At 42.9% G+C, this 15,736-nt stretch overlaps 1 protein-coding gene across 2 annotated transcripts in view; it reads left to right on the top strand.

Moving 5' to 3' along the window:
* The window catches only part of KIRREL1 (kirre like nephrin family adhesion molecule 1), a 330,948-nt gene that overhangs the window by 64,791 nt on the left and 250,421 nt on the right, over positions 1-15,736 (top strand). Inside the window, exon 2 of one of the 2 annotated variants that reach the window (XM_056545964.1) lies at positions 15,078-15,450. In XM_056545964.1, coding sequence (XP_056401939.1) covers positions 15,399-15,450 — 52 coding nt within the window. In that variant the 5' untranslated portion in view covers positions 15,078-15,398. Of the gene's footprint in view, positions 1-15,071; positions 15,451-15,736 lie in introns of those variants that run through there. The other variant, XM_056545965.1, reaches the window with a different exon arrangement.

Below are 15,736 nucleotides of genomic sequence, written 5' to 3'. Positions count from 1 at the left end.
AGTAAAAGGGCGGAACATCTCTGGGGCAGTGATCTCCATAAGGGAGATGTTTGAGAGATGTAAAGCCCTGAGGTGTGGGAGATATGTTGTGAGTCTTGACCAGGCTAAAGCCTTTGACAGAGTAGATCACGAGTATCTATGGGCCACTTTGTCAAAGTACGGTATTCCGGGACAATTCATCGATTGGCTGAAGACTTTGTATTGTGAGGCCGAGAGCTTTCCTCTGATCAATGGTTGGCAAGGTGACACCTTCAGGGTTGAGGCGGGGGTGAGACAAGGTTGCCCACTGAGTCCGCTGCTGTATGTGTTTGCCTTAGACCCATTTCTGAGGTCACTGCAGGAGTGTGGTTTTCAGGGGGTGCCGGTCCCCCACTGCCTACCCCTGAGTGTTGTTGCCTACGCGAATGATGTGACTGTAGTGATATCTGAGCCTCGTGAGGTGGAGATGTTGTCTGCAGCCATCAGAAGTTACTCGGAGGCCTCAGGGTCTCTGGTCAACCTTGAGAAGAGTCAAGCTCTCTGGATATCTGATTCTGATCCAGACTTTGATCTGCTCCAATTTGTGAGAGCCTCCTCCTATATTAAAATCCTAGGGGTCAAATTCGGGAGGGACGATAACGCCAAATTAAATTGGGAAGAGAAGTTGGAAGCCGGAAATGCAAAGGTTCAGCGATGGAAGAACTGGAGGCTGACCTATAGAGAAAGGGTTAAAATGTTGAAGACTTACCTGGTCCCTGTCTTTTTGTATGTCTCTGTTGTTTTTCCTTTGCCAGAATCTTTCTCTGCTCGGCTCTTTAGCCTGTTCTTCCAAATGTTCTGGGGGAACAGGTTGAACCTGATAAAAAGAGGGGTCACCTACCTACAGAGGAGAGAGGGTGGGTTGGATATGCTGAATCCAAGGGTGTTCTTTGACTCCATGTTTCTAAAAGTTAATTTTGGTTGCATGGACTCAAACAGCTCTCTGTGGGCGAATAGTGTCAGGGACTGGATATTGCCTTTTGCAGAGTCTTGGGTGCGAGGCGGCAGTCTCAAGAGGGGGAGATGGACGCGTGACTACCTCCCCCCGTACCTGGAATACGGGCTCAGATGTCTGAAGAGATGGCGCATTGAGAAGTCCTATATAGAGAGTAAGCCAAGGAAGGATCTATACGTAAGGGTTTGTAGGGCTTTCTTCTGCTCTCCACTTGCCTTGAGGGACTGTGTGACCAGCACTTTACAGGAAAGTCTTAAGTTCCTCAATGGGAAACGACTCCCCGCAAAATTCTTTGACATAGCTTGGCTGTCGCTCCATGGGAGGCTCTTTGTCAGGGGTAACCTGAAATATCTAAGTGTCTCAGATAGGAACTGTCCTCTGGGTTGTCAGCAGGAGGAGACCATGGAGCATTTCATATCTGACTGCAGGGCCGGGAGGAGGATATGGGAAGAAGTGTCCAGTAAGCTGAACATCCCATTACTGCAGAACCTGACGTATCCTGACATCATATATGCTGTACCATCCAGTAACAGGACTGTAGACAGAGAGACAATGTACATAATTATAACAATCATTAAATATTACCATTGGCACATGAGAACTAGAGTGTCCATACACAATGAGCCATTCCATCACAACACAGCAGTAAGACAGATCATGTCCGAGCTCCAGTGGGTAAAGTCATTAGAGATACGGAGGAACCAAAATAATGGGAAATTATGGAGGAATGTCTCTTTGGTTTAACACAGATGATGTCATGTTATTTTATTAAATTTTTTGTGTTTTTCCTTTTCCAGCAAATGTGGACTTTCTAAGTTTAATATTACTCTGTACATACTCTAGTTGAGTAGTCATTGTGTGTACAATGCTTGTTATTTTTGTTTTGCATTGTAAGAAATTATGTTAATTGTAATTTTGTTTGTTTGCACAATAAAAATTGCCTCCTATATACAAGAATATAACTACTATAATACTGCTCCTATATACAATAATATAACTACTATAATACTGCTCCTATATACAAGAATATACCTACTATAATACTGCCCCTATATACAAGAATATAACTACTATAATACTGCTCCTATATACAAGAATAGAACTACTATAACTGCTCCTATATGCAACAATATAACTACTATAATACTGCCCCTATATACAAGAATATAACTACTATAATACTGCTCCTATATACAAGAATATAACTACTATAATACTGCTCCTATATACAAGAATATAACTACTATAATACTGCCCCCTATGTACTGGAATTTTTGACTGATATTTTTTCCTCCTTCCGTGAACAGTGATGTGTATATATAATTTTGTGCACCATGTGTTTTGCTTCCCATCTCTTTTCGCCAAGAACTGCGCATCAAAATTACGATACAGATAACTTCACTAATTCCTTTTAAAATTCAACACTCCACATGGGGAACTTGGGCAAGTGTCTTGCGGACGTGGCATGAAAGCTGCCATCTATCCATCTACCATCTGTTAGGAACCAGTTATCCTCACGTTGGCTTCCGCACTCCATACCAGGCGACACCTGTGCCACTTAACCCCTTAGGTCCTGGGCATATGAACACACAGCTCTGGTGCCATCACTGTAATCATTGGATGATGCGGATGCATGTCGCCAAATGAGGTCACCGCTATCCAGGACTGGCACAGGAAACTGGTACTCAACCTTATGTGGCCCAACACAACAGATAGTTGGCATGAGCCGGGCATGCTGATTATCCGGAGCAGGGGATTGTGCAAAATAGGTCACAAAGCAGATTTTACAATAGATTTGTTTAATGTCATAGGAATAATGTACAATCTAATATTGATTTATATTCCACCGCTACTGAGTCTGGGGGAACGGAGAGCGGACCCCTCAAATCTGATGGTATTTACCTACACGTCATAGGAAATTGGTATATGTACCAGTCTATGTTCAGTTATATTCCTGTACATAGGAGCAGTATTATAGTAGCTATATTCCGGTACATAGGAGGCAGTATTATAGTAGTTATATTCCTGTATATAGGATCAGTATTATAGTAGTGATATTCTTGTATATAGGAGCAGTATTATAGTAGTTATATTCTTGTATATAGGAGGCAGTATTATAGTAGTTATATTCTTGTATATAGGAGTCAGTATTATAGTAGTTATATTCTTGTACATAGGAGCAGTATTATAGTAGTTATATTCTTTTATATAGGAGCAGTATTATAGTAGTTATATTCTTGTATATAAGAGCAGTATTATAGTAGTTATATTCTTGTATATATTGGCAGTATTATAGTAGTTATATTCTTGTATATAGGAGCAGTATTATAGTAGTTATATTCTTGTGTATAGGAGGCAGTATTATAGTAGTTATATTCTTGTATATAGGGGGCAGTATTATAGTAGTTATATTCTTGTATATAGGAGCAGTATTATAGTAGTTATATTCTTGTATATAGGAGCAGTATTATAGTAGTTATATTCTTGTATATAAGAGCAGTATTATAGTAGTTATATTCTTGTATATATTGGCAGTATTATAGTAGTTATATTCTTGTATATAGGAGCAGTATTATAGTAGTTATATTCTTGTGTATAGGAGGCAGTATTATAGTAGTTATATTCTTGTATATAGGGGGCAGTATTATAGTAGTTATATTCTTGTATATAGGAGCAGTATTATAGTAGTTATATTCTTGTATATAGGAGCAGTATTAAAGTAGTTATATTCTTGTATATAGGAGGCAGTATTATAGTAGTTATATTCTTGTATATAGGGGGCAGTATTATAGTAGTTATATTCTTGTATATAGGAGCAGTATTATAGTAGTTATATTCTTGTATATATGAGCAGTATTATAGTAGTTATATTCTTGTATATCGGAGCAGTATTATAGCAGTTATATTCTTCTATATAGGAGGCAGTATTATAGTAGTTATTTTCTTCTATATAGGAGGCAGTATTATAGTAGATATAGGAGCAGTATTATAGTAATTATTTTCTTGCCCACAGAGGGCAGTATTACAGAAGTTACATTCTTACTGTACTATAGGGACATAACCTGAATATATTGTGTATTATGACCATGAAGTTTAAAGAACATGGACTTATATAGTAGCAATATATTTTATACATTTGTTAATTGTTTATTATGCCAACCTGTACATGCTGTATGATTGAGCCTCCAATGGTATTGGGAAAAAAAAAATCAGTCATAACATAGAGCCTTCAACTGTCTGGGCATGCTGAGAGATGTAGGTTTGCAACAGCTGGAGGCACCCTGGATGGGAAGCACTGGGTTAATCTAACAAAACCATGACGTCTTTCCTAAATACCGCACATGATTTTCCTTTCCCAATTTTGTGTGTGAACATGAAAAACATTAAAACTAAAAACTATAATTGGGGGTTAGTGGTCATACACCATAAAGGGACGGCTCCCCATTATATTTGGGATCTTGGATGACAGAATCCTAAGGTGGTCCATCTCATTGCTGCCTGTTCTCTCTCCGCACAATATGATGCAATCTTATTCTACATTCATAGTACCGGAGAACAGACAGTATGCCAATTCCCTGCAGGACACCCCCCACAATATATAATTACTTTTACTTCACGCTATTGTCTCCGCCGGTGTTTATAAATGACCCCTTTATCCGAAAACCCCCATTAAATGTTCTCCATGAGTCTCTACCACAGCAGACCAGCAGGGGGCATTGTGCAATAAGTGTTCCCAAGGCTTCTATTACAAAGGGTTTCCTGCCGATTCGGCTATGAGAGGAAAAAAATAGCAGCAAATTATACAGATTCCCGAATCGTCGCCCTTTCTCTGTACTTTTACAGCGGTAACGTTTTGTGGAGTATATATTCACGACGCAGCGGTGTCCCCTAATGCTCGGGCACGGTGTGTTATTACGGTAATTTATACACACATATGTATATATTTTCCTGCATGTTATTATAGTTTTTGCTCCTCTCTGAATTTCACATACACTCAGTTCTTACTTTTCCAGAGATGGAGCCCTTTAAGAGGCTATAATGATCACCGATAGCAGTGGTGTCCAAACTGCGGACCTCCAGATGTTGCAGCATGCTGGAACCTAGGTATTTTCAGCCGGTATTTTGGCCACATTGACAGTATTTTTATATTAAAAATACCGGCAATGCAATAGCTGGTGTTAATCCAACCAATCCTCCGATTCCCGGAATGTTATAACCTATACTAGTGTTTCCTAACCAGAGCGCCTCCAGCTGTTGCAAAACTATAACTCCCAGCATGCCCGGACAGCCAACGGCTGTCCGGGCATGCTGGGAGTTGTAGTTTTGCAACAGCTGGAGGCAAACCTGGTTGGGAAACACTGACCTCTACTATATAATACTATATTGTCCAACATGCTGGGAGTTGTAGTTTTGCAACAGCTGGAGGCAAACCTGGTTGGGAAACACTGACCTCTACTATATAATACTATATTGTCCAACATGCTGGGAGTTGTAGTTTTGCAACAGCTGGAGGCAAACCTGGTTGGGAAACACTGACCTCTACTATATAATACTATATTGTCCAACATGCTGGGAGTGGTAGTTTTGCAACAGCTGGAGGCACCCCTGGTTGGGAAACACTGACCTCTACTATATAATACTATATTGTCCAACATGCTGGGAGTTGTAGTTTTGCAACAGCTGGAGGCACCCCTGGATGGGAAACACTGACCAATACTATATACTACAATATAGTCCAACATGCTGGGAGTTGTAGTTTTGCAACAGCTGGAGGCAAACCTGGTTGAGAAACACTGACCTATACTATATACTACTATATTGTCCAACATCCTGGGAGTTGTAGTTTTGCAACAGCTGGAGGCACCCCTGGATGGGAAACACTGACCAATACTATATACTACAATATAGTCCAACATGCTGGGAGTTGTAGTTTTGCAACAGCTGGAGGCAAACCTGGTTGAGAAACACTGACCTATACTATATACTACTATATTGTCCAACATCCTGGGAGTTGTAGTTTTGCAACAGCTGGACGCAAACCTGGTTGGGAAACACTGACCTATACTATATACTACAATATAGTCCAACATCCTGGGAGTTGTAGTTTTGCAACAGCTGGAGGCACCCCTGGTTGGGAAACACTGACCTATACTATATACTACTATATAGTCCAACATGGTGGGAGTTGTAGTTTTGCAACAGATGGAGGCACCCCTGGTTAGAAAACACTGACCTATACTATATAATACTATATAGTCCAACATGCTGGGAGTTGTAGTTTTGCAACAGCTGGAGGCAAACCTGGTTGGGAAACACTGACCTATACTATATACTACTGTATAGTCCAACATCCAGGGAGTTGTAGTTTTGCAACAGCTGGAGGCACCCCTGGTTGGGAAACACTGACCTATACTATATACTACTATTTAAGCCAGCATGCTGGGAGTTGTAGTTTTGCAACAGCTGGAGGCAAACCTGGTTGGGAAACACTGACCTATACTATATAATACTATATAGTCCAACATGCTGGGAGTTGTAGTTTTGCAACAGCTGGAGGCAAACCTGGTTGGGAAACACTGACCTATACTATATACCACAATATAGTCCAACATCCAGGGAGTTGTAGTTTTGCAACAGCTGGAGGCAAACTTGGTTGGGAAACACTGTCCTATACTATATACTACAATATGGTCCAACATGCTGGGAGTTGTAGTTTTCATTTGGGGCAGCTGCCAAGCCACAGGCTGTATCAGGGCATGCTGGGAGTTGTAGTTAGTAACTAACTGTAAGTCTTAAATTTAATAAAATATAAAAGCGATCAATAATTCACATCAAAACAAAAATGGAACTATTAAAAACTACAGATCGGGGCGCAAAAAATTACCCTCATACAGGCCCGTATAAGGAAAAATAAAGTTATAGGGCCAGAATAGGACAAAATTTCCCCAGCATATGTGTATCCTGTGATATATATAATCATGCAAATGAGCATGGCTGGTATTTTTTATTTATTTTTTTCAGAAAGGTGGAACCTTACCAGAACCCCATGGTGCAGGCTGGAGGCCTTTTGTTTTCGGGAAACCCTCTCGAGCGCCCACTAAATCAATGCAGACGCCTGGATTGGAGGAACAAAGACATTCTTTGTACTGTAGGTGTGAAGCACCTGGCGGTCGTATTCTACAGTCGTTCCCCTCCGCTGTACTCACATAGGTGCACTGTGTTACCGCGCAGTCTTAAAGGGCCATACCAGCTATGAGTATTCATGTAAATTACCCTAAAGGTTTTCTTTCCATCTTTTCCCCAGTAAAGATTAGTCCTCAAGTCATCTCCTAAGTTGAATTGAATTTATTTGGGAGAGCTGGGTAAGAAATTTTGCCGCCATTGCAGCTTCCATGTTGGGGTCAGCCAGCTTTTGTTGGGTCAAAATCTTTGTTCCTCTCCATTATTGTGTTACCGGGATCTTCCATTGAGAAGTATAGAAAAGTTGGGTGACAATCTAGGTGTAGAGGCCATGTTGGTTCATACAAGTTGGATACAACCAAGGAATCTGAAATTAAATGAAAAGGGGAAGTGTTAACGCCCCATTCATGTCCCGTTTGGGCCGTACACTCAATATATACAATGGTAGACCACGCTTTTGAATATACGTTCGGGAAATGGACCAAATGTGGTTACTAGGAGACTTTGTTTAATGGATTCAATTGGCCTTCAGTAGATAACTGTTGGCATGGCTTGTTGGTGGTTTGTCTATGTATTCTTTGAACGCACAACCCAAAGTTGATGTGGGCAGAGCCTTAAGGTGCCCTTGTGCCTTCGGTAGCTGTTGACTGAACATTTATTGGGTTGACAGCTATCGTTCCTGATCCTTCCATACAATGGAGAACAAAAGAGTTGGGAAGTTGCAATCCAACAAGCCTGAACAATGGAGAATTGAGAGGCCTTCATACAGTTTAGGCAGTCCCGACAAAGTTGGGGGGTTTAGCCGGCACAGCCGAATGTTCATGTGTCCTCGATGGAGCGCAATAGAGTTGGGCAGTTGGAATTCAACATGCCCGATCCTCTTCTTTCTCAACATCCTCTCTCGATGGAGAATTGTGATGCCTTCATACCCTTTAGGCAGTCCCAGCCAAAGTTGGTAGGTATAGCAATACAGCCAAATGTTCATGTGTCCTCAAAAAATAGTTGGCCAGTAAAAATCCCACAAGCCTGATCCTGCTCTCCCACAACGTCATCTGTCATGGAAATTAGGAGGCCTTCATAAACTTTAGGCAGTCCCACCAAAGTTGAGGGATTTAGGGGTCACAGACAAATGTTCATGTGACCTTGATGGAGAACAAAAGAGTTGGACAGTTGAAATCCAAAAAACCTGATCCTTCTCTCCCGCAACGTTGTCTGTCGAGGAAGAATTGAGAGGCCTTTATACAGTTTAGGCAGTGTAGACAAAGTTGGAGGGTTTAGCCGACACAGCCGAAATGTTCATGTGTCCTCAATGAAGAGCAATAGAGTTGGGCAGTTGGAATTCAACATGCCTGATCCTTCTCTGTCTCAACGTCATCTTCGATGGAGAATTGCAAGGCCTTCATTCACTTTAGGCAGTCCCGCCAAAGTTAGTAGGTTTAGCTGTACAGTTGAATGTTCATGTGTCCTCACAAAAGAGTTGGGCAGTTGGAATCCAACATGCCCGATCCTTCTCTCCCTTAACGTCATCTGTCAGGGAAATTAGAAGGCCTTCATACATTTTAGGCGGTCCCACCAAAGTTGGTAGGTTTAGCCGTCACAGCTGAATGATCATTTGTCCTTGAGAACAAAAGAGTTGGGCAGTTGAAATCCAACAAGCCTGATCCTTCTCTCCTGCAACGTCGTCTGTCATGGAAGAATTGAGAGGCCTTCATATAGTTTAAGCAGTGTAGCCAAAGTTGGTGGGGTTTAGCCTGTCACAGCCAAAATATTCATGTGTCATCGATGGATAGCAATAGAGTTAAGGAGCTGGAATTCAACATACCCGATCCTTTTCTTTCTCTACATCATCTTTGATGGAAAATTGCTATGCCTTCATACACTTTAGGCAGTCCCTCCAAAGTTAGTAAGATTAGAGGTGCAGCTGAATGTTCATGTGTCCTCACAAAAGATTTGGGCAGTTGGAATCCAACATGCCCAATCTTTCTCTCCCTTAATGTCATCTGTCAGGGAAATTAGGAGGCCTTCATACAGTTTAGGCGATCTCACCAAAGTTGGGGGATGTAGCCGACACAGCCGAATGTTCATGTGTCTTCGAGTTGAGCAATTGAAATCCAACATGCCTGATCCTTCTCTCCTGCAACATCATCTTTCAATGGAGAAATGGTAGTCCTTCATACACTATAGGCAGTCCCGCCAAAGACTGATGGGTATAGCCGGCACAGCAAAATGTTCATATTTCCTAATGAAAAAAAAAAAGAGTTGAATAGTTGGAATCCAACCTGCCTGATCCTTCTCTCCAGGCCTGGTGCAAGGATTTTTGCAACCTAGGCAAAAGCTAATTTTGCCACTTCTTGACCCCGCCCATTGGCTCCTCCTGATGTATGGAGGCGCGCACGATATCAGGATGTTGGATGAACCTGGCCTAAGTTGTCTCCCCTGTCTGCCTAGGAGGTGGTGCTGCGCTCCTCCAGTAGGCTGAAAAAAGCTGATTATTATAGTATGTGTGGGGTGGGGGTAGCGTGGCGGGGTTTTGCTTGATAGACAGGTGCTTCAGATGGGTGGGTGCTTCAGATGCTGGCTAACTTTATTGCAACAGGCAGAGCGGCACCCCCATCAAGAGGGCGCTCTAGGCGGCTGCCTATTTTGCCTATAGGCAGAGCCAGCTTTGGTTTTCTCCTGAAACGTCATCTTTCGAGGAAGAATTGGGAGACCTTTATACCCTTTAGGCGATCCCGCCAAAGTTGTTGGGTTTAGCAGTTGAATGTTCATGTATCACCGATGGAGGACAAGAGTTAGGCAGTGCTAATCCTACATGCCTGATCCTTCTCTCTTGCAACGTCATGTTTCGGGAGGAATTTGGAGGCCTTCATACATCAGTCGCCCCTTCCTGCCAAAGTTGGTGGGTTTAGGTGACCAATAGTCTCCAACTGTGGCCCTCTAGATGTTGCAAAACATCAACTCCCAGCATGCCCGGACAGCCGTTGGCTGTCCGGGCATGCTGGGAATTGAAGTTTTGCAGCATCTAGAGGGCGGCAGCATGAGACTTCTGCTTTAGACTAAGGTGTATGAGGACCTAGAGACTATAGTATGATTCCTTTATTCCGATCCTGGTCCGTCATTCGTGCTAATTGTGGATCTTAATCTAGCTTTATCTGGTGGTCTGGGTTTGGAGGAGCTATATCAATTCAAGAAGCAACAGGTAACCCTTCCAGCAACGCTCATTGATCTTTGAAATGAATTTGCTTGGCATCCATATTGGATTTAGCCGAATTTCTCATCTCCCGGCGGCTGTCTTGTCACAGACGCATTGGGTTCCTCACGTTGCGGAACTCTACAGTCTGAGTCTTCAGTTCTACACGGTTTTTTGATGACTGCCTCGACAGAACCTGCCGGTGAGATACGACGTCTCCTACATCTGAAGGGTTTGTTTGCTCGTCTGCATCACCGACTCTGCAGCCTGCGTGTGCGCCTGGCACCGCTTGTAATTGGCAGCGCTTTCAGAGAAGAGGAGCTTTTTCCTGTAGGTGCTGGGGAGACCTGCTGAGAAGAGACAGAGAAGAAAAAAATCACCACAATTAAAGAACTAGCGCAGGGGAAGAAGATGGTTTCTGGATCGTCCTCACCCAACTGTAGGATAACTCGGCCTTTAATTCCTCTGGGGGTTAGAGGAATTTTTATAATACAGGACTGGAACACATGTTTAAAGGGGAACAGCCTTGTCATAATGTATTCTAATGCATTCTAGCTATAGAGGAAAGCTATGTATGCCATAGAGGGAGCCCATACAGCTGTTTGGGGCCAATAGAGAAGGGGCCCCCAGCTCATCATAGCTCCAATTGGATAGGTGTTCCCATTAGGAAAACATTCCAAATCTTAGAGGGGTACTCCGGTGGAAGATAATTTTTCCAAAATCAACTGGTGCCAAAAAGTTATACAGATTTGTAAATTACTGATCAGCTGCTGTATGCTCCAGAGGAAGTTGTGTAGTTCTTTCCAGTCTGACCACAGGGCTCTCTGCTGACACCTCTTTTCATGTCAGGTACTGTCCAGAGTACAAGCAATTCCACATAATGAACCTCTCCTGCTCTGGACAGTTCCTGATACGGACAGCAGTGTCAGCAGAGAGCACTGAAGTCAGACTGGAAAGAACTACACAACTTCCTGTGGAGCATACAGCAGCTGATAAATACTGGAAGGGTTAAGATTTTTATTTAGAAGTAATTTACAAATCTGTACAACTTTCTGGCACCAGTTGATTTGAAAATATTTATTTTCCTCTAGAGTACCCCTTTAAGCCATGGCTTCATACTGTCTCCAGAATACCACTTTAAGTTATCGCAGATGGAATAGTGACTTTGCAGCATTTTTTTATACCTGTGCCCCATTTTAGCAGTGGAGCGCCAGCATCCGTGCCTGTTGATCTTGAACGTGTTTGCGTACAGAGGGCATCAAATGACCCCGGCGGTCACATGACCAGGGCCACAGAATCGCAAGCAGATGATCTTAAGGAGGAAGTGACGGAGATGTCGCACTAATACGCTGCGTTGGCCCCGGCCGCCTGTAATTAAAATCACATTTCAGACACGTTTATAGAAGCCGAGACTCGTCATCCTGGAGAAATGCGATACCTAAAGGAAGCGAGTAAATGTATCCAGAATTATTCATACTAAGAAACACTCGCCTGCATATATATATATATATATATATATATATATATATATATATATATTTATATGTAAACATGTTAATATATATATGTAAATATATTAATATATATGTAAATAAAAAAAATTAAAAACTATTATATATATATGTGTGTGTGTAAACATATTAATATATATAAGCAAATAAATAAATATATATGCGCACACACACACACAGTGGTCCCTAAACATACGAAGGTAATCCGTTCCAAATGGACCATCATTTGTTGAAACCATCGTATGTTGAGGGATCCGTGCAATGTAAAGTATAGGACAGTGGTCTTCAACCTGCGGACCTCCAGATGTTGCAAAACTACAACACCCAGCATGCCCGGACAGCCAACGGCTGTCCGGGCATGCTGGGAGTGGTAGTTTTGCAACATCTGGAGGTCCGCAGGTTGAAGACCACTGGTATTGGAGGTTATACTCACGCGTCCCCACCGCTCCGGACCGTCACCACTCGTCACCGCTGCCCTGGATGTCGCCTTCCGACGCTGTCGCCGGGTCCCCGGGGTGTCCCTGACGCTCCGGCAAGGCCTCTGCTTCCCCGGCATCCTCGCTCTCCGTCGCCGCCATCAAGTCGCTACGCACGCCGCTCCTATTGGATGACTGGACGGCGTGCACAGCGACGTGATGCGGACGATGATGGAGAGCACCGACGATGCAGGGGATCCCAAAGAGGACGCGCCGGAGCCCCGAGGACAGGTAAGTGATCGTCAGCGGACCACACGGGGCACCGTAAACGGCTATCCGGTGGCAGCTGAAGCAGTCTGCGCTGCCAGATAGCCATTTATGCGATGGCCCCGACATACAAAAGCATCGTATGTTGATGCTGCCTTCAACATGTGATGGTCTCTGAGAGTGATCGTATGCTGAAATGATCATATGTCGGGGCCATTGTAGGTCGGGAGTCACTGTATAATGTATGCTCCACCTGCATGTCATTTATCTATTTACCAATCACGTTTGTGCATATATATATACCAGCCTATGTCCACAGTCATGTTGTTTGGTAATGGCTGCATTTGCGTAGCCGAAATGTCGCCAGCCGTGTTGTGACGGAATAAAGCTACTCCTCACCTCCTCTGTGAGAGCTATGGTCGTCTTTCACTCTATACTTCGTCTGGGCCTCAAACCTGGACCAGCTGGAAGTTGTCGTTTTGCAACAGCCGCAGGTTGAAGACCTTGCCTATATTCTTGCCCGCAGAGCTTGCACTCTAAGAACCCCCCCATTAATTCTCCCAGCTCGTCGACCATATCCTAATGTAAACTCTGGCCTAAAGAGCTTACGATCAAACTTCATCTGTTGGGAAAAATTGTTAGTTCGGTGTTTCCCAACCAGGGTGCCTCCAGCTGTTGCAAGAACTTTCCATGGAGCTTACAGCAGTAGATAAGTACTGGAAGGATTAAGATTTTAAATAGAAGTAATTTACAAATCTGTTTAACTTTCTGGCACCAGTTGATTTAAAAAAAAAGTTTTTTCACCTGAGTACCCCTTTAAGGAGAAATAGCTGCTTTTTGTCCAAAAACAGCGCCACCCCTGTCCTCAGATTGTGTGCGTTATTACAACTCTGCTCCATTCGCCTCAATGGACTGGAGCTGCAATACCGCACACATCCTGAGGACAAGGGTGGCGATGTTCTTGGAAGAAAACAGCTATGTTTTTTTTAAATCCTAAGTTCCTAAAAAAATCTTGTCTGCAGAGCTTGCACTCTAATGTCACCTGTTGGATAAATTTGCTGGTTAGTGTTTCCCAATCAGGGTGCCTCCAGCTGTTGCAAAACTATAACTCCCAGCATGCCCGGACAGCCAACGGCTGTCCGGGCATGCTGGGAGTTGTAGTTTTTTAACAGTTGGAGGCAAACCTGGTTGGGAAACACTGGCCTATACTATATACTACTATATGGTCCAACATGCTGGGAGTTGTAGTTTTGCAACAGCTGGAGGCACCCCTGGTTGGGAAACACTGAGCTATACTATATACTACTATATAGTCCAACATGCTGGGAGTTGTAGTTTTGCAACAGCTGAAGGCACCCCTGGTTGGGAAACATTGTTCAAGGTCTTCTGCTGTCTTGCCTGCAGAGCTTGCACTCTAATGTCACCTCTTAGCTCCATCCCCATATTACAAGCAAGCATTTGTAATCCCTTCTTGTCTGCAGAGCTTGCACTCAAATTTTTACTTCCACTCCCATATTATTACCAAGAGCTTTAAAAAAAATTCAAATAAATAAAATAAAATAAATACAGTAAATAAATAAATTAAATAAATAAATAAGCATTTGTAATCCCTTCTTGTCTGCAGAGCTTGCACTCAAATTTTGACTTCCACTCCCACATTATTACCAAGAGCTTTAAAATAAATAAATAAATATATATATATATATATATATATATATAAAAGAAATTAATTAATTAAATAAATAATAAATAAATAAACAAATACAGTAAATAAAATAAATAAACAAAATAAGTATTTTTAATCCCTTCTTGACTGCAGAGCTTGCACTTAAAATTTGACCTCCACTCCCATATTATTACTAATAGCTTTAAAAAAAAAAAATAATAATTCTTGCCCGCAGAGCTTGCATTCTAATGTCATTTGCTACCTCAACACCTCCCCCCCCCCCACCCATTACAAGCAAGCAATGCTAATCCCTTCTAGTCTGCAGAGCTTGCACTCTAACATTATTACTGAGAGCTAATAAAGAAATTCTCGCCCGCAGAGCTCGCACTCCAACCCCCCCCCCCCCCCCCGCACATTCCGACACTTCATCAGACTTGACATTAGTTTCCATCACCTAAAGAACAGAGCACAAAATGTTTTGCTTTAAAATCAGCCCCCCCCCCCCTATCCTGAAGAGCTTGCAATCTAATAAGCGCGTATAACAATGGCCCAGAGAGCCAATATCTTCCCTGAACCCTCCAGATATATAAAAATCTCTATAAGAGCCTTTAAATCTTTCCTCCAGACAAGATATGGAATGCTGGGGGGGAGGGGCGGCGGCAGGGGGAGGGGGGAGAATCTAGGTTTTCAAAAATACAAAAAAAAAAAAAAACTCCCAACATCAGTAAATGTAAAATTCCCAAATTCCTTTCCTCACATCAGCAGATCCCCTCGCCCGCCCGCCCGCCTGCCGCCCTCCCTCCTGCTCTAACTTTTTTTTTCCCTTCTTCTTTTTTTTTCTTTTTTTTAATGTGAGTTTGTTTTTCTGGTGCAGGGAGAGAAAGAAAAAAATGTGCCAGAGACAGAGAGTTTAGGAAAGTATGTTCCCTTCCCTCCCCCTCCTGCCCGTGGAATGGTTCATTCCCCTACTGGATCCATCCTCTCATTCCAAGACTTTTTTTTGTGCCTGAGAGAAGAGAAGAGGGAAAGAGAAGAGAGGAGAGAAGTCAGGAGTGGATCCTCTGTGGACACCGTCTCCCCCGGAGCTGCGCTCACACATCAGCCCTTTGTCTGGGATATGTTTTCTTAGGAACAACCACTTGGATAGAGAATTCCTTCCCATTGTCATTTAACTCCGGGAGACCAGGGAGAGAGCATGCTTGTTCTTTTCGTATGGATATTTACGCTGCCCAACACACTTTCCCAAGGTAAGACCCCCAACCCCTTTCTTCTTCTACAATTGTCCTTCTTATAGTACAGGGGGAGATGCAAACATCTGGGGAGAATATTAGGTACCCACAGGGGGAACAGTCAGGACCCCTTATAGGCTATGTCCAGGGGGGGGGGGGTTCCTAGCTGCCCCCCTATTCAGAGGTAAATGTCAGCAACCCCTATAATCCAGACAGAACATTAGGTACCCCCATGATTACGATGAGCAGTAAGTACCCCCATAGTCCAAGAAGAATATAAGACACCCTTTAGTCTTGAATGAAT

The sequence above is a fragment of the Hyla sarda genome, chromosome 11 (assembly GCF_029499605.1).
Source record: "Hyla sarda isolate aHylSar1 chromosome 11, aHylSar1.hap1, whole genome shotgun sequence".
In the NCBI taxonomy this organism is placed as follows: domain Eukaryota; kingdom Metazoa; phylum Chordata; class Amphibia; order Anura; family Hylidae; genus Hyla; species Hyla sarda.
Note: the sequence above shows the minus strand (reverse complement) of the source record. Positions and strands in the feature narration are given on the sequence as shown.